The following is a 27,780-nucleotide window of genomic DNA, read 5'->3' on the forward strand; positions in this document are numbered from 1 at the left end:
CAGGCAGACTCTTGTGTTTAACCCACCAGAAATCGAAATTATTTGGGTTGGAAAGGACCTCAAAGATCATTCCAAACCCCCCAGCCATGGTGTAGTTGGTTGACCCTGGCTGAATGCCAGGCACCCACCAAAGCTGCTCTCTCACTCCTCTCTGCAGCCAGCCAGAGGAGAGAAAATTTAACAAAGGGTTCATGAGTTGAGACAAGGACTGGGAGAGATCACTCATCAAATACCATAGTGGGCAAAATAGGCTCTAATTAGAGTATGAATTTAATTTATTGCTAAATATCATAGCAGGACAATGAGAAGTAAAATGAACCCTTAAAAAAACACCTTCCCCCCACCCCTCCCTCCTTTCCAGCTCTACCTCCTACCCCAGCAGTGCAAGGAGACAGGGAATGGGGATTTTGGTCAGTCCATTACCCATGGTTTCTTCCACTGTTTACGGAGAGGAGTCGTTCCCTTGCTGCACTGTGGGGTCCCTCGCCATGGGAGACAGTTCTCCATGGACTTGTCCAACATGAGTCCATCTCACGAGCAACAGCTAAATGTGAACTGCTGTAATGTGAGTCCAGCCCATGGGCAACAGTCCTCAAACTGCTACAGCTTGAATCACTCTTCCATGGGGTGCAGTCATCCAAGGACAGGCTGCTCCAGCAAGGGCTCCTCTCTCCATGGGCCTCCCATTGGGTCACAGCCTCCTCTTAGGCATCCACCTTCTCTGGCATGGGTGTCCTCCACAGGCTGCAGGTGGATCTCTGCATCCCCATTGATCTCCATGTGTCAGGATCCGTCCTAGTGAACAGATACCCTGATGGTTCGTAGGAATGATCTCAGAGTGCAAAAACCAACATGGTACAAGGGGGTTTGCAGTGATAATCAAAACAAATGCAGTTTTATTGAAATAACCACAGCAAAAATGCGATAGAGGGATTAAGGGAGAGAAAAGAGATAAAGAGAGAGAGGGAGGGAGAGGGGATATAGCTACCAACGCAGAGACGGAGTCCTTTGGTCCGGTCCAGTCCAGTCGAGGATCCGCCTGTTGCGCTGGAGAGATCGCAAAGGCTCTAGCTAACTCAGAGGTTTTTATTACTGAAAATTGTGAGGGGGGGGAAACAGATACAATAGGGAACAGATGTAACAGGTAGTCTATGTTCTCAGCAGTAAGCGAGAGCCATTGTTTTCTTGGTTCAGTGGTCACAATCTGCAGGCAAACATCTCGCTTTGGTCAGCTTGCCTCTCCCCACACACCTCCCCTGGGCTGGGGGTTTCAGTCCCAGTCCTTGGAAGGAGCAGAGGGGCCTTTTAGGAGTTTCATGTCTCAGTCCTTGGTGGAGAAGCTTCTCACATCTCAGTCTGTCTGTCACAATGGTTGTAAAACAGGTGAGGGTCTTCGGTGGGAGACCACCCGAAATTCAGGAGAAGTCCAGCCAGGCCGAGAGATGGGACAGCTTCCAAAGCTGCTATTGTTGCAAACGAGGCATGGTGCCCTCTTCTTAGCATACAGCAAATACACTTGTGAAAACAATAGCTCAACACTGAGCTTTCAGGTCTCAGGGCCCTTGGCATGTGACTTTTCTCCTTCAGAGCCAGATATTTTAGACGGGGGGGGGGGGGGTCTTCTCTTCAGTGGTCTCCCAAGGACGATCGTGAGGCAGATGAGGGAAAATTTGGACAGACTCTCACACCATGGGCTGCAGGGGGACAGCTGCTTCGCCATAGTCTTACCCACAGGATGCAGGGGAATCTCAGCTCTGGTGCCTGGAGCACTTCCTCCCCCTCCTTCTCCACTGACCTTGATGTCTCCATAGTTTTTCTTCTCACATATTCTCACCCCACTCTGGCTGCAATTACATCTGCGCAATAACTTTTCTTCTTAAATATGTTATCACGGAGGTGTTACCACCATTTCTAATTGGGCCAGCCTTGACCAGCAGCACATCCATCTTTGGAGCTGCCAGGGATTGGTTCTGCCAGACATGGGGGAAGCTTTTAGCAGCTTTTCACAGAAGCCACCCCTGTAGCCCCCCCCGCTACCAAAACCAGGCCATGCAAACTGAATACACATGGACAGGGACACCTTCCACTACACCAGGTTGTTCAGAGCCCCATCCAGCCTGTCCTTGGATACTTCCAGGAATGGAACATCCACAACTTCTCTGGGCAACCTATGCCAGTGCCTCACCACCCTCACAGTAAAGAATTTTTTCCCAATATCCAATCTAAATCTACCCTCCTTCGGTTTGAAGCCATTCCCTCTTGTCTTATCACTACATGTACTTGTGAAATGTCCCGCTCTGGCTTTCTTGTAGGCATCCTTTAGGTACAGGAAGGCTGCTCTAAGATCTCCCCAGAGCCTTTTCCTGGCTGAACAGCCCCAGCTCTCTCAGTCTATCTTCATAGGAGAGGTGCTCCAGCCCTCTGATCAGCTCTCTGCTGTGTTTGCATCAGCAGGTCTACATCCTTATTTTGAGGGCCCTAGAACTGGATGTAGTACTCCAGGTGGGGTCTCAGAAGAGCAGAGCAGGGGGGCAGAGTCACAGAATGGTTGAGGTTGGAAGAGACTGCAGTGGATCATCTGGTCCAACCCCCTTGCTCAAGCAGGGTTATTCCAGAGCACATGGCACAGAATTGCATCCAGACAGTTCTTGAATACCTCCACTGAGGGATACTCCACAACCTCTCTGGGCAATCTGTTCCAGTGCTCAGTCACCCGCACAGTAAAGAAGTTCTTCCTCATGTTCAGGTGGAATTTCCTGTGCATCAGTTTCTGCCTGTTGGTTCTCATCCTATTGCTTGGCACCAGCAAGAAGAGCCTGGTCCATCCTCTTGATGATACTCTCTTCAGATACAGATACACATTGATGAGGTCCCCCTTCAGTTCTCTTCTTAAGGCTGAACAGGCCCAGCTCCTTCAGCCTTCTCTGATAAAAGAGATGTTCCAGTCCCTTAATCATCTTTGTCACCCTCCACTGGACCAGCGTCAGGAGCTCCATGTATCTCTTGTACTGAGGAGCCCAGGATGGGACTCAGCACTCCAGATGCCATCTCACCAGGGCTGAGTAGATGGGCAGGACCATCTCCCTTGACCTGCTGGCAATGCTCTTCTTAATGCACCCCAGGATCCCATTTGCCTTCTTGGCCACAAGGGCATTGCTGGCTCATGGACAGCTTGTTGTCCACTAGGACCTCCAGGTCCTTCTCTGCAGAGCTGCTTTTCAGCAGGCCACCCCCAGCCTATACTGGTGCCTGAGGTTATTCTTCCCCAGGCACAGGCCCCTACATTTGCCTTGGTGAACTTCAGACAGTACTTCTCTGCCCATCTCTCCAACCTGTCGAGGTCCTTCTGAATGCCTGCACAGCACTCTGGGGTATTGGCCACTCCTCCCAGCTTTGTGTTGTCAGCGAACTTGCTAAGGAGGGATCTACCGCTTCATCCAAGTTATTGGTGAACAAGTTAAACAATACTGGGCCCAGTATTGAACCTTAGGGGATATCACTAGTGACAGGCCTCCAACTAGACCCTGTGCCACTGATTACAACTGTCTGGAATCTGCCATTCAGCCAGTTCTCAATGCACCTCTGTCCACTCATCCAGTCCACACTTCCTGAGTTTGCCTATGAGGATGTTGTGAGAGGCAGTGCTGAAAGCCTTGCTGAAGTCAAGGTAGACAATATCCACTGCTCTCCCCTCATCCATCCATGTAGTTATTTCATCGTAGAAGGCAATCAGGTTGGTCAAGCATGATTTCCTTTTAGTGAATCCATGCTGACTACTCCTGATCAACTTCTTGTCATCCATGTGGATAGAGATGGCCTCCAGAATGAGGAACTCCATTACCTTTCCAGGGATTGAGGTGAGGCTGACTGGCTGGTAGCTCCCTGGGTCCTCTTGATTGCCCTTTGTGAAGACTGGGGTGACATTTGCTTTCTTCCAGTCCTCAGGCACCTTTCCTGATTGCCGCAACTTTTCAAAGCTGATTGTGAGCAGCCTTGCTCTGGTGTCCATCAGCGCTCTCAGCACTCGTGGATGCATCCCATCAGGGCCCATGGACTAGTGAATATCAAGTTTGTTTAGGTGTTCTCTGACCCAACTCTCCTTGACCAAAGGAAGGTCTTCCTTCCAACATTCCTTTACCCTGGTCTCCTGGGTCCGAGATCCCTGAGGGCTGGTCTTGTCAGTGAAGACTGATGCAAAGAAGATGTTCAGTAGCCTTGCCTTCTCTGCATCCTCTGTCACCAGGGTCCCCTCTTCATTTATTAATGGTCTCACATTATCCTTAGTTTTCCTTTTGTTACTGATGTATTGGAAGAAGCCCTTCTTGTTGTCCTTGACATCCTTGGCCAGATTTAATTCCAGATGGGCCTTGGCCTTTCTTGTCTCATTTCCACTTACTCTGACAACCTCTTTATATTGTCCAAGTGGCCTGACCCTGCTTCCATCTCCTGTGTTTCCTGCTTTTGCTTGGGTCCCCTTTGCCTGATTTCTTGCTCATTGGGATGTACCATTTTTGAGCCAGGAGGATATCAACCAAGTCTTTTGGACTCCTCTTCCCTGTAGGACTTATTCCCATGGGATTCTTCCAAGAAGATCCCTGAAGAGGCTAAAGTTAGCGCTCCTGGAGTCCATGGTTACAATCTTAGTTGCTGCCCTGCTTCTTCCTCACATGATACTGAACTTGTCAATCTCATGGTCACTACAGCCAAGGCTGCCCCCAACCTTTACATCTCCAAAATGGCCTTCCCTGTTTATTAGTATGAGGTCAAGCAGAACATAATTCTGTTACCAAAAATTTGGTAAAATAAAAATCTCCTTAACACCAATGTAGCATTAAGAAGCAGGCATTCTTTATTTGGCCGGATGCATGAGGGGATAGCTCCTCCTAAAGCTGAGCACAGTGAGTACAGGAAAGTTTCTGTTTATATACTGTATTTTACATACATATTCATTGATTGTCCCAGAATAAACATACATATGATAATAATTTTCCAGAAATCATTAACACATTTTCCCTCCCCTTTACACGTGTTCTTTTGTCCTGGGGGTCTCTGGTGGTCTCTAGTGATTGAGGGACCCCAATGTAACACCTGACCTGGTCAAGTTGGCAGGGCACTGGGACCGGTGAACTTCCAATTCTCCTTCTTACACAATGGGCATTGTGCAGTTCTGTAGGCCAGTGGGTTTTGAAGAACAAGCATTGTCTTAGCTCACCAGGTGTAGACAATTTTTCATCTGGTAACATTCCCCCCTTTGAGGCTTGTGAAGCTTGTCTTTTTAAGCCTTCATAAGCTTCATTTTGATTTTTAATAACATTGTATAAGTTCCTTGCATTGCATTAGCAATCATGTTTTTTATGCAACCTAAAGCAAACATCGTAATCACAATTATGCTTTGCAAAAATGAGGCCAACCAACCACTCAGAGAAAATGCAAGTCCTTTAAATATTTTATTTAACCAGTTACTTTCTAATTTTGTCCCTAATTTTCTGCTAGATGCAGCAACTAATTTTATCCTCTCTATCTGATCATCCAATTTAGCAGTCACATTCAGAATGTGCACACAACAAATACTGTTGTTTAAATTCAAGTATCCACATACTCCATGTTCATGTAGTAGCAATAGATCTAAAGGCAATCTGTTTTGTAAGGTCATTTTAGTTGTGCCTTGCAATTGGTCATTTATTTCAGCAAACCCCAATTGAGTTGTATTTGCTAAAGCTTCCATTTGTAGAGTCAAATTGTGTATAGCTAGTCTGTTCCTAAAGGTAAATATTTGAGGAGTAAAGATGGATTTTTATATCCATCCCACTATAGTTTTCGTATCCTTCTCACATGTGTTCCCAGATTTTTGTCAAATTGCTGACTAAAGTTCCCCATGGAACTGGATTTTCTGCAGAGGTTGGTATTGGTAAACAAGCTGTTATAGAAGTTACATTCTGTAATCTGACTTAAGGACCATATTCCCCTTCCAAGAATTTAAGGTCATAGTTTCTATTATTATAAATATGCAATTATTTATCATCTTCATCTAGGTCCAATAAATAGCATCCCCCTAGAAAATGACATTCTATACCTAAAACTATAGGATTTAGATGAAAAACCTCCAAGGTGTTAGTCAGTCTTGTTTCTGCTGTGTTTATTGTGTGGTTGCTGGTTTTACCCACATGTGATGAAGTCAGGGTTTGATTCCTTTTACCTTGAGTGCAGTGTAGGTTACCAGGAGGACTTGATATGGTCCCTTCCACTTCTCCTGGATTGGTCCAAAATTCAAGGTTCTGATGCACACTGTATCTCCCGGTCAGAAAGGATGTACAGGCAAGTCTAGCCCCAATGATCTGTTGACAGTGTTGTACCTTTTAAGACTTAAAAGAGTTAGTTCCAGTGCTATTAAATATTAATTTCAGCAAATCTTTTGAGACTTCCCTTGCCTTGTTGGTACAACATGGGAAAGCTTCTGGCCATCCAGAAGAAGTATCTACCAATACTAAAATGTACCAGTTCCCATTCTGCCTGGGCAGTTCTTCAAAATCAATTTCCCAATTATCACCTAGTGAATTCCCCTGTTTTACTATCCCAACAGTGGCCTTTTTCCTTTCTTGGGATTATTTTGCAAAATAAATCACACATTTTTCAACAACTAATCTATTATTTTCTGTCATCTTTGTGCTAACTATGTTCCTTGATAAACTAGTCACCATATTTTCTATTTCCTAATGTGTTTCCTGATGTTTTAGTTCTGTTATCTTATACATTAATTGTGGAGGTACAATTACCTGCCCACATGAGGTTACCAATCACCTGCTGGGATTTCCCATAGCTTCTAATGATGGGGCTAACTGCCTGTCCTGGTTGCTATAATTTTGTTTTGTTCCCAGACATTCAACTTTTTGCTAGGTATTAGCGCAAGGATACCTTTTTCAGCAACCTCTTTAGTTGTTTTGTCAGCTAATTGATTCCCTGTATTAACTGGGGAGTCTCCAAACTGATGGGCTTTATAAGGGCATCATGGCCACTTCTTCTGAGTTTTACACACTCTGTAGTAGTTTACTAATTTCTTCTTTGTACTTAATAGGAGACTTCTGTGCCGATAACAATCCCCTTTCCTTCCATTTTGTTTCATGGATGTGTATTATTCCAAAAACATATTTTTAATCAGTCCATCTGTTTACTCTTTCAGTGATTTCTAGCACTCATTGTAAAGTCATTACTTATGCTTTTTGTGCTGATGTGTTAAAAGGTAAAGCCTGGCTTCTATTGTCTGAGTCGAGGTTCCCACTGCATATCCAGCTGCCCATTTTCTGTTTCATACCATGCTGCTCCCACTGGTGTATAGGTGCAGTTCCTGGTCCTGGATGGGATTGCTCTTGAGATCCAGTCTGCCAGAACACACTTGTCTAACCAGGCAGTCATGGTACAAAGGTCTCTGGGCTTCTTCTGAAGCCTGAAGAAACATGGCTGAGTTCAAAGCAGTGGTTACTTTAAGCAGCTCAACATTATCCTGCTGGTGATGTCCTGTCTTCCTTTTTGTTCCAATTGTTTGGACGGGCTGCTTCCATGACCCTAAATGCTGCACCAGTCCCCCTAGTGCCAGGTGCATCTTTTCATGCCCAAATAACTCAAATGGTTTGGTTCAAATATGAGAGTCACAGTGCAGGCATTGTCATTAAGGTTCTTTTAGGGCTTCAAAGACCCTCTGACTCTCAGGAGTCCATACCAGGTATTTTCCGGTGGAGGATCATACAAGGGTTTTGCCAGTACTCCCTAACTGTCAATCCATAACTGACACCATCCGGCCATACCTAAGTAGGCTTGTAGTCCTTTGCTCTGGCATCTGACAAACAGCTTCTTTTCAGCTGCTTCCCAAGCTTTTTTTTCCCTGCAAGATCTCAAAACTAAGATATATTACTGCTTTGCTTGAAGCCTTTACCCAGCTCCTTGGCATAGAGGGCACTAAACCTGTTTGTTAATAGCGAGTCTTCAGGAGGAAAAAGAGAATTCTTCCTTGTACAGAGTGGTTAGTTTCCAGCATTCTTTTGACTTTGAATTTCTTGAGACATGGTACAGAGCCTGCGTGCATCTCTAATGTAGAGGGGGGCTGAAACTCCTGAGTCTGTAGGGTTTCTGAGAATATCCTATCACTTTCTCATCTTCATGAACGCTTTGCAGTCTGCTTGCTTCCTCTCATAACTCCTTGACCTGGTGACATAGCTCCCTGACAGGGACACACCTTCTGCAGAGGAGATGACTCAGCCCCAGCTTCCCAGATAGGCATCAGGCACTCCTTACAACTAGAGGCCTGCAGAGCTACATGTACTGTCAGAAGGTCTGTCACTGGTGCAGCAACTCCAACAGCCACTGGGGAACAAGCTCTACAGTGTCATCACCATAATGTTGGGAGCTCACACTAGTAAGACTGGGAAAGAAAGGGCTTCCCTTGCCCCTTGGCATTAACTCGTGCTCCTATTTCCTGCTCTCTGGTACTGCTACTATGTTGGCCCTCTTATTGAGAGGAGCCCTTCCTTGTCAACTGCAGTGCAAACTGCTGCACCCCACCCTGGCTGACATGCCATGTCCTGTTTGCCCCCTCTGTTTGCTATGCTTCTGGTCTCTCGTGCTCCCTGGAGGCTCCTGCACCTGAGCTGTTCACCTCTGTGAGTGACAGACTGAGCTTAAATCAGCTGCTGTCACTCCTGGCCCGGCCCGTGCTGAGTCAGCTGCTGTTGTTCAAGCTCCACATGTGTCTTGATGGTCTCCTGGGGTTACCCTGCCTTTAGAAACTCACTGATTGCTGCAATCTCCTGCTCTGCTGCAGGATGTGCCTGCACAAGAGCTGTTTGCTCCCTCAACCTGCTAGCCATGCTTTGATGCAGCCCAGGACACAGTTGGTTTCTGGGCTGCGAGTGCAGATTGCTGGTTCATGTTGAGCTTCCCATCAATCACCACCCCCCAAGTCCTTCTCAACAGGGCTGCTCCCAATGCATTCTCTTCCCCGCCTGTACTTGTGTTTGGGATTGCCCGGACCAGATGCAGGACCTTGTGCCGCCATTGAGTTAGGAACATCAAGGAAAAGACAACACAGACTCCAATGCTTCTTAGAAGGCTTGAAGCAAGGTTTATTAGAAACTGCACATATTTATAGACAGGATAGTTCACCCAGAACCTGATTGGTCCTTAAACAACACCCTTCACACCATTGGTTAATTAGGAACAACACGTTATTTTATCTTACCATAAGCATCATGTACAAACATTCCACATGTTCACAAACACCAGGTGGAGAAATTAAGAATTGTTTTAATTCTTTCTCTGAGCTTTCTTGCAACTTCCCCAGGATGATGCGTGGGAAAGTTATCTGTTTCTCTCTCTGACTAAACTGTCAGCATCCATAGCCTGGCGCTTGGCCTTGTTGAACTTCATGGGGTTTGCACAGACCCACCTCTCAAGCCTGTCCAGGTCCCTCTGCATGCCATTCCTTCCCTCCAGCGTGTTGACTGCACCACACAGCTCGGGGTCATTGGCAAACTTGCTGAGGATGCACTCAATCCCACTGTCCATGTCACTGACACAGATGGTAAATAGTGCTAGTCCCAACACTGACCCCCGAGGACACCACTTTTCACTGGTCTTCACTTGGACATCAAGCTGTTGACTGCAACTCTTTGAGTGTGACCATCCAGCCAATTCCTTATCCACTGAGTGGTCCACCCATCTGTCATGGTTTTGCCCTGGCACAGAGCCAGTGCCCCCATGAGAATACCCTCTCCCTGGTGTCTGCTGTGAGATGTGACCAGGAATGAGCAAAGCAGGCTCCAGCTTAGAAATAAAGAAAACGTTATTAACTAAACTACAAGAAAAGAAGAAAAAAACTATAAGGGAGAAGAAAAAAAAAATTGAAAACCTTACAAAAGCACCTTCCTCCTCCCCCCCCACCATAATTTCCCAATGCTATACATTCCCCCAAATCACCGACTCTCAGTCCAGCACCACCCTTTAGAATACTCAATCTTCAGTTCATGAAGAGGAGTCCTTCTTGCACCATAGGCTTCCCCTGGAAACACGCTGAAGCCTCGTGTGCTTCCATGTCACTCAGCACCGCCCAGAAAATCCTTTTGCCATCGTGACTTCTTCTCTTCCATGCCCAGTGCTCTCACCACTGTGCATGGACCAGAGCTGCTTTTAGGGTTGTCTTTTAAGGATGCCTTGTCTCACTCTAAAAAAGGCACAGTCTCTGCTTTGGGACATCTGTCCCCCCCATTTTTTCCCACCCCCTGGGGCCGAGGGGTACCCACACTGAACCCTCCTGGTTCTGAGGCACTGCCTCCCCCTAAATGCAGTCTCTGTGTCACAGGAATAAAAATGGTTCCTTCTATGGCCACACAAGAAAAGTCCAGCCAAAAGGCCACTCCAATCATCTCTCCCCCCACTCAGCCAGTCTTCTCCACTTCCCTCGGGCCTAGTCCTTGTTATCTCATCTCTTATCTCTCTTCTTATTCAGCACCAGGAGGATCAGCATTTTGCAAGGTCTCAATCATGTAAGAAAAGGGTTAAAAATTTCAGTCTCTGCCTGTTCCAGAGCTCTGGCACTCCCACACTGCCCTGCCGGGTACCTTCTCCTCCTGGGCTGGCTGCTATCACATTCCGTCGCTGGCTGTCCCTCTCTCTCTCCTGGGGGGGATGGGGGTGGCTGCCCGATGTCTCTTGGTGCTCTTCCACCCTTCCATCCTCAAGGGCCTCCTCACCCCCCCATCTCTGTCCAGCCCCAGGCCTACCACATGGCTGCCCCTCCCCCACCCAGCAGCAGCAGCTGGACGGGGGAGGGAGATCCGACCTCTTTCCCTCAAAGTCCCAAGAGAAACTCCCAGGGACGAAGCTCTGCTTTTAACCCCTGTGTGTTCTCAGAGGTGTGTCCAAACCCCACTGGCCACATCAGGTGCCAATATCAAAATCTGAGCACCCATTGGTTTGACCACAGCATCCCAGAATTCCCACTTCTTCCTGGTCAAACCAGCACACCATCAAATCCCAATCTTTCTAGTTAAGAGCCCACGATGTCATGTGGGATTCTGCCAAATGCTTTGCACAAGTCATCTCAGGTAGTGCTTCTGGTAGGAGCAGAAACAAAACTGGTCTAGTAGAAAGTGTCCCTGCCCGTGTAGTAGAGGATTTTTGAAGGTCCCTTCCAACCCAAACAATTATGTGATTCTAAGATATAGTCCTGTTCTAGCTTATATTGCTAGGTTTTAATTTGTTTGTTTGGTTCTCTTTCAGTATCCTGTGGAACACCCAGACAAATTCCTCAAATTTGGCATGACCCCATCTAAAGGGGTTCTGTTCTATGGGCCACCTGGTTGTGGCAAGACACTCCTGGCCAAAGCCATTGCTAATGAATGCCAGGCAAACTTCATTTCCATCAAGGGGCCAGAATTGCTCACTATGTGGTTTGGTGAGTCTGAAGCCAACGTGCGTGAGATCTTTGACAAAGTAAGTATTTCTTCTACTCCTTGTGCTATGTTTGTGCTGAGGTACTCCCAAACCCTCTACTGCACCCATCTTACTTGGCCTGGTTTTGTTTTCCCTGCTTGCACTGAGAGCAGAGGCTGCTTTTCTGATGTTAGGGTATTGTCTTGGTTTGAAAGACAAGTGTTTGCTAAGGAAGACAAGAGCCTCTCTTGGAATGGAAAATGCAAATTCCTTTCTTCCAAATTATTATAATTTTGAAATTAAGGGGCTCTCAGGAAAAGATATGAGAATAGGAGTAACAGTTCTTTACTAGTATGTATAAATTAAAAAACCCTACAACTTAATAGGAGAATTAAAATAAAATGCAGTCGTACAAAAAACACTGTCAGTGTCAGAATACAACCTAACACCTTGTTGGTCAGGGTGTTGGTAGAAGTCTGATTAAGTGGTGGCTGCAGTACTCCTGGAGTGACAGATGTGGTTCTGTTGAAGCAGTGATCCTGTAGAAGGGTGTAGTTTTCCTCTGAAGGTCCAGTGGGGTTGTAGAAGGGTCTGGTCTTCTGGGAATCTAGTTGAAAAAGGCTGACTGTGGTGTTCAAAATCTCAGATTATATCCAGCTATGAATGCTTGGCTCCTCCCCTTGGGTGGAGCATCTCACAATGGGATGGTGTAATTTTATCAGTCATGCTGTGAGACTCAATGGCTCATTAACAGAAGATATCCCCCTGGAGGGAGGATGGGTTGTGGAAGAGATAAAGAACACTGCCCCACCTGGTTCTAACAGATGGTAATAGAATACATACTTTTGGTTACACCTTGCATTGCAATTCAAGACAGGTATTTATTCTCTTTTGCAATATAGCTATTTAGATGGTTTTCTCCTACTGGAATTTGTATCTGTTGGTACAGGATTATAAATGCCCCAATGTCTTAGCAGTGAGGTTAGCATTAGGATGGCATAGATATTCACTGCATCCCTGAAAACTTATTTGAACACCTCATTAGCCATCACCTTCTACAGTTTTTTAAAGGATGTTATGGGTTCTTCTTTTTCTACAATTGGACTAAATGATCATTGTAGGCCACTTCAAACTGAAATTCTTCTCTCTTCTCTTCTCTTCTCTTCTCTTCTCTTCTCTTCTCTTCTCTTCTCTTCTCTTCTCTTCTCTTCTCTTCTCTTCATGGCTTGCAAAGGAGCCCACTTCCACTGCCCAGTTTCCCTGTAGATGGTGTGACCTCCTGTCCCAGGAGGTTATCTGCATGGATTATCTTGGGAATCCTCATTCCTGTGGTCAGGGAAGGTGCTGAAAGAGTAAAGTTGGTAAGAGAGTGAGACAGAAAAATTTAGGTTGAGAGGGAACCTCAGAGGCTATCTGGTTCAGCTGTTTGTCCAGAGCAGGGAGGTAGCTTGGGTAGCTTGGAAATTCAATCAGATTGCTCAGGACTGTCTTGGTTTGAAAGACAGGTGTCCGCCAAGGAAGGTGGGAACCTCCTCTGGGATGGAAAATATGACCCCCTTCCCTCCAAATTACTATAACTTTGAAATTAAGGGGCTCTCAGGCAAAGATATGGGGAAAAGAATAACAGTTCTTTACTAATATGTATGTGTATAACAAGGCAAATAAACAAAAACAGAAAACCCAGTAACAGCCTTCTGTCGGCTGTCAAGCACTTTCCCCTTTGGTGTAGTTACAGTCACGGCCGGCAGGGGCACTGTTGACTCCTGGCTGGGCAGGGCAGGTGCAATAATTCACTCGCGGCTGCAGGAGGCACTGTGGCATGAGCTCAGCTGTCTCTCACGTGGGTAATGGCGGGCACAGCCGGCAGAAGAGATGGAAAAGGGGCTTCCTTTACAAACTCACACGGGGGCAGTCAGTCCCGGTGCCCCTCCGGATAGCAAAATGAGCTGTAGAAGGAACCTCACAAGCAGCAAGCTGGAATGGCAGGGACAAGCAAACCCGGGGTAGCAAAGAGAATGTAACAGAAACTCCAGAGCTGTAGCAGGAGCCGCGGGGTGTCCTGGTAGGCACAGTGCTGGGTTGCAGTGTAGCGAAAACCCCAGAGCAGTGGCAGAAAAATGGTGGGGCTGGGCAGCAGTAGCTGGGTTTCCAAACACTGCCAGGAGAGGCTCCTTTGGAGGGGGAGGGGCTCGGGGTCCTGGGTTTTCCCCTGAGGCACCTGAGTAGATGGTGAGGGTTCTTTCCAGAGAGATAGGGTGTTAATAAGGTCTCAGTGCGACAGCCACTCCTACAAGCAAAAGCCTCACTTGCGGTAGGAGAGAACAGTAACGGGCTGGACTCTGTAGAGGCATCAACTGTTCCCTCTGATCCCAAGCACAAGAGAGAGGGAGAGGAGTTGAGCCCAGCCCCTCACCCCCAGGCCAAAATATCGAAGCATCTCTGCCCTTCCCAAGAGAAAACCCCTCAGGTAAGACAGTAACCAGCTGCACCCTTCCCTCTCCTCCTCCTCCCAGCCACATCTTTTGTCTCTCAAGTATTGGTGGTTATTGTCTCTTAGCAACAAATGGGACAAAATTCCATGAGAGAAAGGAAAAAAAAAAAGCAAGCAACCTAACCACCAACAAGGGCCCTGTGTTATGAACATGTGCTAAGGATGGAGAATCCCTGACTTCTCCTGGCCCTGTGCTAGTGTTTGAGCTCTCACATTGTGAAGATTTCCCCCCCCCTTATTTCTAACTAGCATTTTCTTTGCAGCCATTTGTGTCTCTGGTCTTTTATCCTTTTGCTGTGCGTTAGAAACAAGGCTCACTCTTTAATAAGGGATAAAAGGGACAATATCCCGTGCTGGGGTGCTTGGCAAACTGCCAAAAGCACACCGTTAGCTCAAAAAAATTTTCTTATATGCTTTTTCATTACATTGGTTAAATGAATATTCATGATGATTATACATATTCAAACATTCATCTGAGTTCTTTTACATGTTCCTAGAATTCTTTAGCTTTATTCGACACTGACCCGTTGTGCAATAGTGTAGTTTTGATTTTTGGGAGTTGTGTATGTCATTTCCTCACAACGTGTATGCCATTTCCTCATAACATCAAACGGGGGATTATTGATAGCCCCAGGGTCAGTTGCAGAAGTCCTTTTCACATCCTTTCTTTCAAAGTTATTTGTGTGGTTCCTTCAATGTTATCTAATCATACAGACAATTGTAGCTATTTCCACAAAGTTATCTAAGTTATTCTCACTATTGTCAGTCAGTTAAAAATAAAAGCATCGTGCAAGTTAACATTCCGTAGTCTCTATTTTAATATTTTGCGAAAGCCTAAACTACAATATATATTTATCACACTAATACATAGATAAGGTACACATGGCCAGGGAAATGGCCACAAAAGCTGACAAATTATATCAAAAACAGGTAAAAAGTGATTACAAACTGTACTACATCAAAATCGTCATCAATAATAATTTGCAAAAGCTAATACATACTAGCGAAAGCAAACAAATACATAGTTATTTATAACACTGTGCATTTTGAAGGAGGATATAGCTCCCTTTTCCCTATAACTCTACATATTAGGTAGCTGAAGACAGATTGGATTTCCCCCTTCCATTTAATATTTCTTACCTACTGATACTCAAGTGCCTAAATGTCTCGGTTTGAGACAAGTTTAGGAGAAAATGTCCTGAAAGGAACGTCTTGTCTGAAGAAGGCAGGTTTTGGCACTCCCTCCCTGTAGTGGGTTGACCACTGGCCAAATGCCATTGCATTCACAAATATTGTCTATTCATCTTCCTCTGCTATAATTGGAGAGCAGAGGAGGGGGAAATAAACCAGTTACACTAAAGCTCATGGGGTTGAGATAAGGATTAGGAGAAAATGCTTTAGGGGCAAAATAGGCTCAAAATTTTAAAGGGTATAAAGAAAACTTTATTAACAGAACTAAAAGAAGAATGATAAGAACTAAATAAACCTTTAGAACACTTTTCTTCTCCCAGCCCCTCTTTCCTTCTCACTAACAACATAAAGAGATATAACCTGTGATTATCAGTCAGTTTACCACTTCTAAAAAAGAATCTCTTTTCAGTTCATTTAAGGATAGAAGTCTCTTCTGCCAAGCCACAATAAACAGTTTCCTTGTGGTTTTAAGTTCACAGTTAAACAGTCTGCTCGTTAAAAACTTGTTTGCTTTATGAAAGTCCCTCCCACTGACTTACAGTTTTTCCCACAACTGCTCTCAAGGGCCATTTTAGCTACTGGGGTATAATTTTAAGGATGAGCTGTTCTATTACAGAAGCAAAAGTTCTCTTCTGTCTCTGGAAGTAAAAATTCTGTTATTCTATTTCTGAAAGCAAAGGTTCTCCATCTATCTCTGAAAGCAAAGATTCTCTCTTTTCAAGTCAGATCACAGCTTCTTTCAACATCTATATTTTCTAGTTCTCTTCTGAGCTGCAGATGAATGCTGCATCCCCCCCATGTGCTTTATGAATTACAGGGAAATAGTCTGGTGTATTATGTTCTCACCTTGGCTTGCAAAAGGTTTTCAGCTCCAAAACGGGAGCATCTCCTCTCCTTCTTTTTTCTGGGCTTCGGCCCCTCCTTCTTCACTGAACTTGGTGTCGCCCTGTTGTTTTGTTCACGTGCCTTCACCTTTCCTTTTCTCTGACTCGGGAGAAGATTGGTGTCTGTAGGTTTTATCTAAAGTGGAATTTTACAGCACGGAAAGGGTTAATCTCATCCAGGCCCTGCATCTGGGAATTGCATGTTCTGCCTCTTGCTGCTGGTCATCTGATCTTCCCCGACGCTGCACAAGCCGCGCCGGCCCACCTCCGTTTTCTGTTCTTTTGTCTGCAGTGCGGCAGATCAGAAGCAGACAGGCATGCAGTCTCTCACTGGCTGGGCTAGGATGGCGGTGGCCGCTCTGGCCGCATGGCTGTTTTCTGGCCCCCACTGCTCTCAGTTCCAACCATGAGGCCACTTCCTGCGCAGACTGCAGAGCTGCTCACTGGTCTCAGCCACACGATGCCCCGTTGCGCCATGACAGCCCCCAGCAGGACGGCTTGGCAGCTTGTAGCTGTATTGGGCCCGGCCGGGCCCAGAGCCCAGCAGAGCCGGCCTGGCCTGATGACTCTGGGTGGAGCTCAGCAGCAGCAGGATTTCAGCAGCCGCGCTGTGGCCCGGCCTAGCCTGGCCTTCCCCTCCTCCCGCCCGACAGCCGGGCCATGCGGGCTCGGCCTGGCCTTACCGGGAAGGGTAGAGGGGGAGGGCCTCCACTCTTTTGAAGAAAGCAGGAAATAAGAGAGAACTTTTCACGGTTTCTCCTTGCTTAAATATGGTATTCATAGAGGTGGTTCTAGCTTCTCTAATTGGCTAATTGGTGCATCAGTTATCAAAGCCAACTAGAGTTTGGTTTTGCTAGGCACGGAGGAAGCTGTAATGTTCTTTACAGAGAGAATTACTTCTGTACCTGATGGGTTTTTTCCCTTAACTAAAACCAAGCTATTTCAAACCACAACACTCTCCCACCACTGATATGAAAGGAATTTCTTGGAGGAAAGTGAAAAAAATGATGTAATGCAGGCACAGGGAAAAAACAAATAATGTTAAATATTAAAACCTTCTCGCTGCGGAAAAAGCTGGTGGATTCAGAGTTTTTTTCTGTAGGTGTGGCGTGGCTCCTCCCAAGGTCCAGAGCCGGAATGCAGCATCCTGGGGCCTCCCCACTGGCTCCCGGCTATGGTCTGTTCTTGGACCAGAGCAAAGCTGAACAGTTCCAGAATGTTATAGATGAGTAATGTAATGGTTGGCTCTCACAACTAAGAGATAGATATTATGTGTATTTTAAGATGTATAGTGATGTTATTGTAATATGTCCTGCCATAGTCCTCTTTCCTCTCCCTCTTGTAATAGCCTTAGTAGTAAAGGCATTTGGAGAGGGCCGGCTTATTACTAGAAGGTGTGGCATAACAACACCTGACCTCCAATCAAGGCAAAACTTTGGGAGGGGCTAAGGGTGTAAAAGGCAGAGCATCCATTTTGTAGACTAATATGTGGCTGCTAGTCACGAAGACTCTCAGTGCTGCAATTTTTCCTTATTCAGTCCTTTGTTGTATTTTTTTGTTAAGGTTTAATAAACCTTTTAAAATTTTAAAAGTGAGGGTCATTTCTCACAAATGATCTCCTAGATCGTCCGAGAGATCCTTTAGTTAGACTGATTAAGATAAGACTGAGAACAAGTTGGGAGTCCCCAAAGAGAGAAGGAGGAAATACAGAGATGTCAACAGGTATACTCCCCCAATAACCCACTGAGAAGAAAACAAACCTGGTAGATGTGAAAAATGCCATTCACTTGTGCTAAAATTTTAGAAGTTTAATAGTAATGAAAACAGTAATGAAAATAGTAATAAAAATTAGGACAATAAGAAACAATAAAAAGCAAAGAATTATGGATGTCCAGATGCCTGGCATTTTGCCACACAGCACACCCTGCTAACAAAGGATTACCCCTTAAAAGCAATAACCTATTGCATATTCATGTATCTCATACATTATTCAAACATTCCTTTCATACCGGGGTGTTTCTGCTTAATTTTAGCTTTCCCCCTTCATCTTGTAAATCAATCTTCTTGGTTCCTCGAAGTCTGAGCTTTCCCGATAAGGAGGCAATAATTCTTCTCTTGGGGTCTTGTTGCTGTTATCTCTATCCAGATAGGATAATGCGAAGAATTTCTTGAATATCTTTTCCATTCCTTGAGCTAGTTACAAAAAGTATCTTGCATCACATAGTTTCCACTTTAATATTATCTTATAGCCTAAAAACTATATTTACCACACTACTTAAAAGATATTAATACAGCATAACTTTCCAACATAACACATATAGTAATCATTTTAATATTTGCAAAAAGCCAATATTATAATATATATCTATAACAGTAGAGATGTGACCCCAACACCAAAAGTATGCAATATTATGTAATAAAATACAATAAGAAGGAGATTGAATATATGTACTAGCCATGGTGTGAGTCAAAAGAAAAGCAGATGTATGGTTTTAACTACTCTACACCCTACTCCATCCAAAGAAAATCCTAGACTCCAGAAAAAAACCCACTAGCTTAGAGTGTACTTTGTTTTCTTCCTCCCTTTTACCACCTCCTGCCTTCTTGTCTCTTTCTCTGTGAATACTATTTTTCGATCTGCTCTTGTAGCAGTGTTGAGTAGTACTGGTAGGTCATTACTGCAGTCACTTTTATTTTAAACCTTACTTAGCTTCTCTGTGAGAGGAAAGAAAGTTGGCAAAGCTTTGCTAAGCTTCTGCTCTTCCCTCGTCGCCCTGAAAAAGCTGAGTCTTACAGTGCACTCTAATGCTCTGTTTCTCTCAGGCAGTTTAGTTTGTGTACATCATCTTAAAAATGTGCCTGAGAAAATCCCTGAAATGTAGTGTTAATTTTTTAACATTTTCCCTGAAATTGTTGTTTTCCAGTTGATTTTGATGTTGAAACTGTTTATTGTAGCTGTTCTCCATACAAAGAAACCTTTAGACAGGTTTACTCTTTCAGTAATTTCTGCAGTTTGTGGTGGTGGTCTTGGTATTTGTGTGCTTCAGTAGTGTTCATCTGGCCACACTTCATTTGGAAATGGAATTCCCAAAAGATGAATGTTTCAGGTTTGAACCCAAAGTATATCTATATTTTATGTTCTTTTGTGTGTCAGAGCTCATGTGCTTTGTTACACTGCAAGGATGCAGATGCTCATGGAATCTCTGGCACTGCTGTAGAAAACTAAATATATACCTCGTAAAAGTGTACCTTGAGTCAGCACTGACAGCTGTACATCCGGAAGTGATTTTCTGTCAGACTGAACCAAACTTCTTTAGAAAACAGGAGACCTTACATTGATTAGAAGTATCTTTTAGAAATTGCAGTTGTTTTCCACTCAAATTTCCATGCATAACATAGATACCTTTCCCTCTTTCAGTCCCAGATTAAATCTTGATAAAAAACTTTGAAACAAAGTCACTGTCACCACTGCAGAGAGGCCTGAAGCTTTCCTTACTGTATCTCCAGAGGACTGTGAGCTACTCTCCACAGTAATAAAGGCCACAAATACCCCTCCTCAGTTAAGAAATAAAAGGTGCCCCTTGACAAAACACAAGCTTCCAAGGCAGTGGAGTAAGGCTGTTGTTAGTTCCTACCCCAACATCCCATGATAATGTAAGGGATGAGAAACACCACGTGTACTATGCACTAGCAGTGGTCTTTGATAAATCCTTCTAATCCTCTCCTTTGTGCTAGTCAAGCTCCTAGAGAAAACAAGACAGCAAAAAGTGCTCAGTTTTGCCCTTGTAGAGTGAGAGGCAAAAAGCAAGAATCCAACAGTCTCTTTTTGACCTTTCCTTTAAGACAGGCCTGTCTGTTCCCACCCCAAAGGCACAGAGGGTATTCTTTAAACGGTGCCACAATGTCCCACCCATACTTCCCTCTCCAGTCCCCATCCCCACCATGACATGATCCCACGAGGAGAGACCCACGAGGGCATCTGGGGCAGGAGAGGTTGGAGAGAGTGCTGTACACGTGTGTGCTGGTGTGTACGGCTCTGTGTACACGTGTTTTCTAGTGTGCCCAGATGTGGGTGTACACGTCCTGCTTTGCATAATGTACGTGTGTTAGTGTGCACAGCACTATTCACATAGATTTGCTGACATGTATACGTGATGTGTGCACTGCTGTTTGCACGTGTGTTAAATTGCACACTCTCAGGTGTGAGTGGGTCTATGCGCAGCTCCATGCTTGTGAGTGTGCACAAGTTCTGCAATGTGAGCATGGCTCTGAGTGGGACATGCGTATATTAATGTGTATGACACTGCACATATTGGTGTACTCAAGCTCTATGTGGAAGCAGGTCTTGTGCCTGTAGACACATGTGCATTAGTAGATACTGTACATAGGTGAGTGTCTGTGTAGCACGTGTGCTGGTGTGGCAGGTTAGGTGTACACAAGTGTGTGCTGCTAGCAAGTACTGTAGTGCACAAGAGCTCTTGTGCACGTGAGCAGGTACCTGTGTGTATGTGCACTAGCTCTGCATATGTTCCTGTGTGCACACACAGGCTGGGCACACCCAGGGACATAGCTCTAGATACACAGCTGTGTGCATCTGGCTACTGTCCCACCTGGAAAAACAGACATCTGTGTATATATGTATTTGTGTGTGTGTGTCACTACCTAGCTCTGCTGGCTCGAGTGGCTCCTGGCTGTCTGTGTAAACTCTGTTCTTGTAAGGAGAAAAAATTTTCCTCTACATATAAGTTTGCCAAAAAGTTTATGTAAAGTTGTGTATAGTGATTTCCATCAAATTTAATAGTGTTTAAGTTTCCATTAAATCCCTATAAACAGGGGTATCTACAATCGCTGTGATCCACTGCTGTTCTAACCCACGTTCCCTAAAAACTGCTGCCATCAAAATGGGATGCCAGGCCAAGTACTAAACCTCTCTGTGATTGTAATGTTTCCTAGGCCATAGTTCCCTTATGTCAACAGTAGTAACTACTTTAAGAGTAGTTGAGCAGTGCTATGTGCATTGTCTTCAGTTTAACCCCTCAGTGGGGGGAGGTCCCTGTCAGGTACTACTAACAACTGAATCGGCTGTGTGAACCGCTGAACAAGAGTGGACTCATGTCAACAGAATTAAAGGCCCAGTAAAAGAACCCAAAGAATAGACTATAACACCCAGACTGGGTGAGAGATAACCAAAGAAGCTCGAAGGCATCCAAAAAGTAGAGTCGAGCTTCCACCAGCCAGCTTGAAGATTGTTTTAACTAACACTTTGGGCGGGGAGTTTGAACTGTATAGTTTATGTAATTGTCCTGTTTTAATAGATGGGAATTACAAGCATCTGTTGAGGGGAAGTACACAGGGGAACCGTAAGAGGTATTGGGGCAGTTTCCTTAAGGACCAACAAGTAAAATAAAACAAGAAATAGAGGGCAAGATCGGGTTGGCCCCTCTGTTCGCCACCAAGAAGATTATAGCCCTGCTGCAGGCAGCAATCCCATAGGCATGGTAAGGTAGGGGCAAGAAAGCCATACCAGACTGCCTAGTGGTATTAACATGGAGTAATTGTTCCCATTTGCTTCTTGCAGGCTCGCCAAGCAGCCCCATGTGTGCTCTTCTTTGATGAGCTGGACTCCATCGCCAAGGCCCGAGGTGGGAATATCGGTGATGGTGGTGGTGCTGCAGATCGTGTCATCAACCAGATTCTGACCGAGATGGATGGCATGTCCACCAAGAAAAACGTCTTCATCATTGGTGCCACCAACAGGCCAGACATCATTGACCCAGCCATCCTGCGCCCCGGCCGCCTGGATCAGCTCATCTACATCCCCCTGCCTGATGAGAAGTCCCGGGTTGCAATTCTTAAGGCAAATCTGAGGAAATCACCAGTTGCCAAGGTAGGATCTGTGCTTTGACTGTGTTTGGCTTTGGTTTGCTGTAAGCTGTACCTGCTCCTCACAAGCTGGGGGTAGAGCAGAGGGCTGGTGACTGCTCCTTACAATCCAGAGCTGGGAAATCTTCAGTCCCTGAAGAATGGAAGTGAAGAAGTAGGGGGAGGCTTGAGCTCTGAGAGTAGGTATTAATAAAGGTAGGTGTTGGTGTGTAAGCACAGCAGGTCTTTGTCACATGGTGGAGTTCTGCCCACAGTGTGGGAACAGGAAAGCCTGTTATGGCAAGATGGAAAAGATTCTTGTACTGAGAAAGAAAAGTAAATGTAGAAAACAGGTGGGAAATGGAAACGGAAGAGGAACTAGTGAAGTTAATTGTTGCTGAACTGAATTGTTGCAAGAGCTATGTTCCTTGCATTGGGGGCAGGCAATAATGAAACTGATAGTTAATCAGAAAAAAACAGATGTCAAGTGAGAGCTCAAGCTATTTTATGCCAAGTTTACCTTTTTAGGTGCTGTTGGGAAGGAAAGCTTCAAAGGAGGTTGCAGTACTACTCCCTCAGTTGAAGGGAAGGAGCAGAAGATTGGTTTTCTTGGTCTGCCTGTGTATCATTCCTATTTCTAGTCTGACAGTGTTTCATTTGACTCCTTATGCTGAGACCAAAGTAAATAATATCCTAAATCCACAAGACAAGCTGCCTCTTCTTGAGGGTAACCAATGCAGAGGCATTTTTCCCCTTTACTCCACTCTTGTGATACCCCACCTGGAGTACTGTGTCCAGCTCTGGGCCCCCCAGCATAGGAAGGACATGGAACTGTTGGAGCAGGTCCAGAGGAGGCCACAAAAATACTCAGGGGGCTGAAGCTCCTCTGCTATGAAAACAGACTGAGAGACTTAAGGCTGTTCAGCCTGGAGAAGAGAAGGATCTGGGGAGACTTCATAGCAGCCTTACAATACCTACAGGAGGCTTACAGGAAAGATGGGGAGGGATTCTTTGTCAGGGTGTGTAGTGATGGGACAAGGGTGAATGGCTTCAAACTGAAAGAGGGCAGGGTTAGATGGGATACTGGGAAGAAATTTTTTACTGTGAGGGTGGTAAGGCCCTGGCACAGGTTGCCCAGAGAAGTTGTGGATGCCTCATCCCTGAAGTGTTCAAGGTCAGACTGGGTAGGGCTCTAAGCAGCCTGGTCTAGTGGAAGGTGTCCCCACTCATGGCAGGAGGGTTGGTACTAGATGATCTTTGAGGTCTCTTCCAACCCAGACCATTCTGTGATTTACAGCTGCTTCCCAGGATCTTACTGGGTGTGTGGGGAGTATGGCCTGACTTTATATGTGGTTAACTTTTCCCAAAACCAAGAACCTTAACAGCTCATCTTTTCAAAATTGACCAAAGTGGAGGCAGCACCTTTATACCATGAGATCTAAAGACATTTTGTCACCTGAGGATGTAAGGTATAAAGGACAGGCTTCTCTTAGGGGTTGTTCTTTTGTTAGTTTTTTTTTGTTTTGTTTTGTTTGTGGTTTTTTTTTTGTTTTTTTTTAATTGTTGGTTTTGTTTGTTTGGGTTTTTTTCCACTAGGACGTTGACCTGGATTTCTTAGCTAAGATGACCAATGGCTTTTCGGGGGCTGACCTGACAGAAATTTGCCAGCGTGCCTGCAAACTGGCCATCCGCGAATCCATCGAGAGTGAGATCAGGCGAGAGCGTGAGAGGCAGACCAACCCTTCTGCCATGGTGAGTGGTACACCGAGCTTTCCCCACTTATAACACAGGCAGCCCACCTTTGCCTGTGCGTGAGGCAGAATGCATTCCTCTTCATAATCCTCAGTTGGGGATGAGTGGGGTCTCAGCAGAGAGCATGGAATGGGAGCATGAGGCCCTCCTGGGGTACCTCACTGTCAGCATTGCTCAGAAAGCCAGCCCCTGATGCAGCCCTGACTTAGTCTGTCACAGTGTCTCTCTCCAGTTCCAGCTTTGGTGGGTGTTGGAGCCTCCTGATCTAGTGGGAGGCTGTGTGTGGCTGTTGGACTACAGAGCTTGGACATGCAGCTCACCTGGTTCCTCTGTCCTGCTGCAGGAGGTGGAGGAGGATGACCCAGTCCCTGAGATACGCAGGGATCACTTTGAGGAAGCCATGCGCTTTGCTCGCCGCTCTGTCAGTGACAATGACATCAGGAAATATGAGATGTTTGCACAGACCCTGCAGCAGAGCCGTGGCTTTGGCAGCTTCAGGTAAACATGAGAAGGGCAGTGTGGCTCAGTTAGCCCCAGAACAGAGCATTGAGGCAGCTTTCTGCTGGATTCTGGGTAAAAAATTCCCTCTTACACTGCATTTTCCCTAGCATGTACAGCAGAAAGCTGAGTGTGTGGCAGATGTAGGCTGTGCTGCTGGTTGGTTTTAGCTGCTCTCAGTACTCCTGAAGTCCAACAACCCTTTTTCCTTTAACACAAGTGTCTTGGTTAAGGCAATTTAAGGGGAACACTCTAAAATGAGTTACCTCCCCTTATAGCTTTAAATAATCCCTTTCTACCAATAAGGAGAGAAAAACATGAGTAGATATAAGTGAAAAAAAAAAGTTTACTAAAAAAACAAAACAAAAAAATAACAGTGATAATCACTAGTTGCAAAGTTGCTAAATCTCACAGAGTCCCCAGGAAGAGAAACTCAAAATGGCAGAGTAAACCCTCTGAAGATGGTGCCCTCCACAGACGACTATGTGTGGGGAAACAAAGGGAAAACAGTTTAATCTCCACCCATAAATGCAAAGGAGATCCCCCTAATTGTCCTGTGGAACAATGACAAAATGGCAGAGAGTCCTCTTTCTGGGCTATGCATTTGAGAGAGAGAACAAATGAATCAATGTGACAAACAAGCATCCACAGTTCCAAAGCTCCCCCCCCCCAAAACAAACAACCGGAGCAGGGGCAAACAAAAAGTAAAACCTGGGAAAACTACTTCTGTCCAAAAAGAGTCAATGCTGCCAGGGAGCTGACATAGGCTCTCATGGTGGCTCAGCAAGTTTCCTCTCTCTCTCTCTCTCTCTCTCTCTGCCTCTTCCTTGGCCAGCTGGATCCAGCCAGTGTCGGCACTGCAGCCTCCAAGCCACTGGTGTTGGTGCTGCTGTCTCGGGTCCCTGTTCTGATTGATGGGGGAGAAAAAAAATGGACTTCTGAGCACCTAAGAATGGTAGCCCAACCTCACCTGGCAAAATTCGCTCTGTAGCAGTTTTTGATTGCAAAATGCAGCTTCTTGTGTTGCTACTGTTGCTAGTAGAGGCAAGAGAGAGCTCTGCCTTCATGCCCCAACCTCAAAAAGCCCAAGAATCTCCCAGCCCCACAGTTTCATTTCTGGCCACAGGGTCTTAAGGAGACAGTAACAATCTTTGGGCACAGATGGATATGGACTACAATAACATTTTGGGTTACCCAGGACAAGTGATACCTAGAAGTCATATAAGCCTTTTGCATGATCTGCTGTAAGATTTCATCCCATTCCTCCTGCCTGTCCTACTTGTCACTGGGGTTTGGCACAGAGGGAGGGTATGGCACTGAGCTGCAAGGAGGCTTTTTAACAGCATCTCTTCTTTCCTGTCCTGCACTGCTGCATGCAGGTTCCCATCAGGCAACCAGGGCAGTACCGGTCCGAGCCAAGGTACAGGAGGTGGCAGCGGGGGCAATGTGTACAGCGAAGACAATGACGACGATCTCTATGGTTAATGCTCAGCTTGGTGGACCAGCTCCATATCAGGCCACATTGTACAGAAAAAAAAATCCAGTGTTCAGTGGACTCTTAGCTTCTTCATTCTTCAGTCAGAACAGTGTAGCTGCACACCACTTTGTGCAGGGAATATTTTCTGCAAACACAAATCCAGAGTGGTGTTCAGTTGAGAGGCAGACAGTGAATTAACAAGGAGGGGAACTGACATAATTTCTGAGAAATTTCTGTGCTAGTTTATGTGGCAGAATCAGCAGCTTTAGTAAAGAATACAATGCTAGCCTGTATTAAAAAAAATCCCACAAAAATGATAAAAAATAATAAAAGTCCCACAACACTCCTTTGTGTGTGCCTGGTACAGTGTAGTTTGTGTTGTCCCTGTAAACTCCAGGTCTCGTGCTATCTGAACACTCCTCAGTCTGGTGGAGTCTATCTGTATGCATGCTTCCTTGGTGTGTTCGTGGTTGTTTTTCATTATGTCTCTTAGCCCAAGTTAACAGAAGAAATTGGTTTGGCAGTCTGTCTCTTCCCTGCTTCAATTTGGCAGGAAGCACCAACTAAGAGAGCCTGGTAGCAGGTATCTCTTGCTTCTCTGATGCTGGCCCTGAGCTGTTGGGTCTCCTGCTGTTTTGGCTCCTCTGCAGCAAAGGATTTCAGTAATCCTGGTTCTATCTGCCCTGCCTGAAGGTTGGTACAAGGGGGCTCTTGGGCTGTCTCTGAAGTTTGTGGTGCAGCATGATCCTATTATTAAAAAAGGGGATGCTGCAGCACTGTTCATCAGGCTTTGTGGAGAGATTTTTCCCCTTCCCCTGCAGTACTTTTGGAGTTCTGATGACAGGCATGTCTCTCTGCTGCCAGCTTGCCCCTTTTTTTGCCTCATACTCTGTAGTTGGGTTTTGATAATAATTCTTATGCTTCCTTTCTGGTTACAGGTTGCTGCCTTGCTCCTTGGTTTATTTTCCCTTCTCTGAACTGTACTGCTGTACTTCAGTGTTTTATATGAGAGAAGCCCTGGGTCTGGTCTCATCATGCACATAGGAGCAGTGTGGCATGCTGGATATGACCCAGCTGTGAACTGAAGGGGATAGCCTGTGTGAGACAATGGCCATAAGACTTGCAGAGTGGTCATGTGCTATTGACTTGGAGAGAGTGCAGGAACTGAGGATTTCTGCAAAGTTTAAATGTTGACTGTGTGGCAGAAGGGTGCCCTAGGCTTTTGGGGCTGAGCCACACTGAAGAGGGCAACCTCCCCTGTGGCAGGAGTTATGTGGGGCCTGAGCAATGGGAGTTTCAGCCCAAGAGCTTGGCAGACCTAGAACTTCAGCAACCTGGCTAGATTTAAGGGGAGAGGGGAGACATGCAAGAGTCTTGTCTCAAAATGGTAGAAGGATGGGACTATCCGTGAGAGGGGGACTAGTGCATAGCAATGGGGAAAAAGAACACCTGCTGTGGTAGAACCTGTAAGCCCCTGGGAAATGGGGGTAGCCCCTTCTCAGGTCCTCTGTCCTGTTTAAGAGCTGTCTCCCTGCCAGCACCACTCTTGCCCTGTCCTTATGCCACCTCTGTTCTGCTTTGCAGAGAAAATGTTGGCCATTGTCTATGGCAACAGGGTTAAGGATGGCCTGTCCCTCTCAGGCTGGCACTTCCCTTTCTGGGGATAACTGGCACCTGAAAACCTTTACTCCAGGGCTGCTTCCCTGCCTGTACTTTTCTCTGCTGCTCTGTGCTCCTCCAAGCAGGGTGGATGCAGGTACTGGCTTTGCTTTCATTGTGTCCTACCTGTTCATCAGTGCAAGCCCAAGAGAGGCAGCTCCAACTAGGGAAGGAACCAGCCACCTGGGAAGGTTCTCCACCCCTGTTGGGAGCTCTCTAGGACTCTTCCAAAAACCTTCCTCAGCTCTAGTATTGGGTGAATTTCTTCCTGCCAGTTTGGGGATGTGACCATTCAGCAAGCCCCCAGCAGATCCACCCTGGCATCTCTGCTGTGGAGGCTGGGACAAGCAGTGTATAGGACAGTAGGATGTATGTGTCCCAGCTCCCCAAAGCCTTTCCTGCTACCTCTCATAATTGCAAATGCTAATTAAATCCATCACAAGGGCTTGAAATCCTCATCTTTTTTCCCTGCCACCTCTGGGACATGCTTCCATGGTTCATCATGGGGACAGCACCCACAGTGGCACTGAGAGCATCCGCCCTGC

The 27,780-nt window shown here is 45.8% G+C and overlaps 1 protein-coding gene across 1 annotated transcript in view; it reads left to right on the forward strand.

Moving 5' to 3' along the window:
- LOC132086193 (transitional endoplasmic reticulum ATPase-like) overlaps positions 1-25,922 on the forward strand; it is a 46,960-nt gene extending 21,038 nt beyond the window's left edge. Inside the window, exons 13-17 of the mRNA XM_059491669.1 lie at positions 11,269-11,481; positions 21,566-21,874; positions 23,446-23,601; positions 23,945-24,099; positions 25,479-25,922. Of these exons, the coding sequence (XP_059347652.1) occupies positions 11,269-11,481; positions 21,566-21,874; positions 23,446-23,601; positions 23,945-24,099; positions 25,479-25,584 (939 nt within the window). The 3' untranslated portion in view covers positions 25,585-25,922. The remainder of the gene's footprint in view (positions 1-11,268; positions 11,482-21,565; positions 21,875-23,445; positions 23,602-23,944; positions 24,100-25,478) is intronic.
- The last annotated feature ends 1,858 nt before the right edge of the window (positions 25,923-27,780 follow it).

This window comes from Ammospiza nelsoni, chromosome W (genome assembly GCF_027579445.1).
Source record: "Ammospiza nelsoni isolate bAmmNel1 chromosome W, bAmmNel1.pri, whole genome shotgun sequence".
In the NCBI taxonomy this organism is placed as follows: domain Eukaryota; kingdom Metazoa; phylum Chordata; class Aves; order Passeriformes; family Passerellidae; genus Ammospiza; species Ammospiza nelsoni.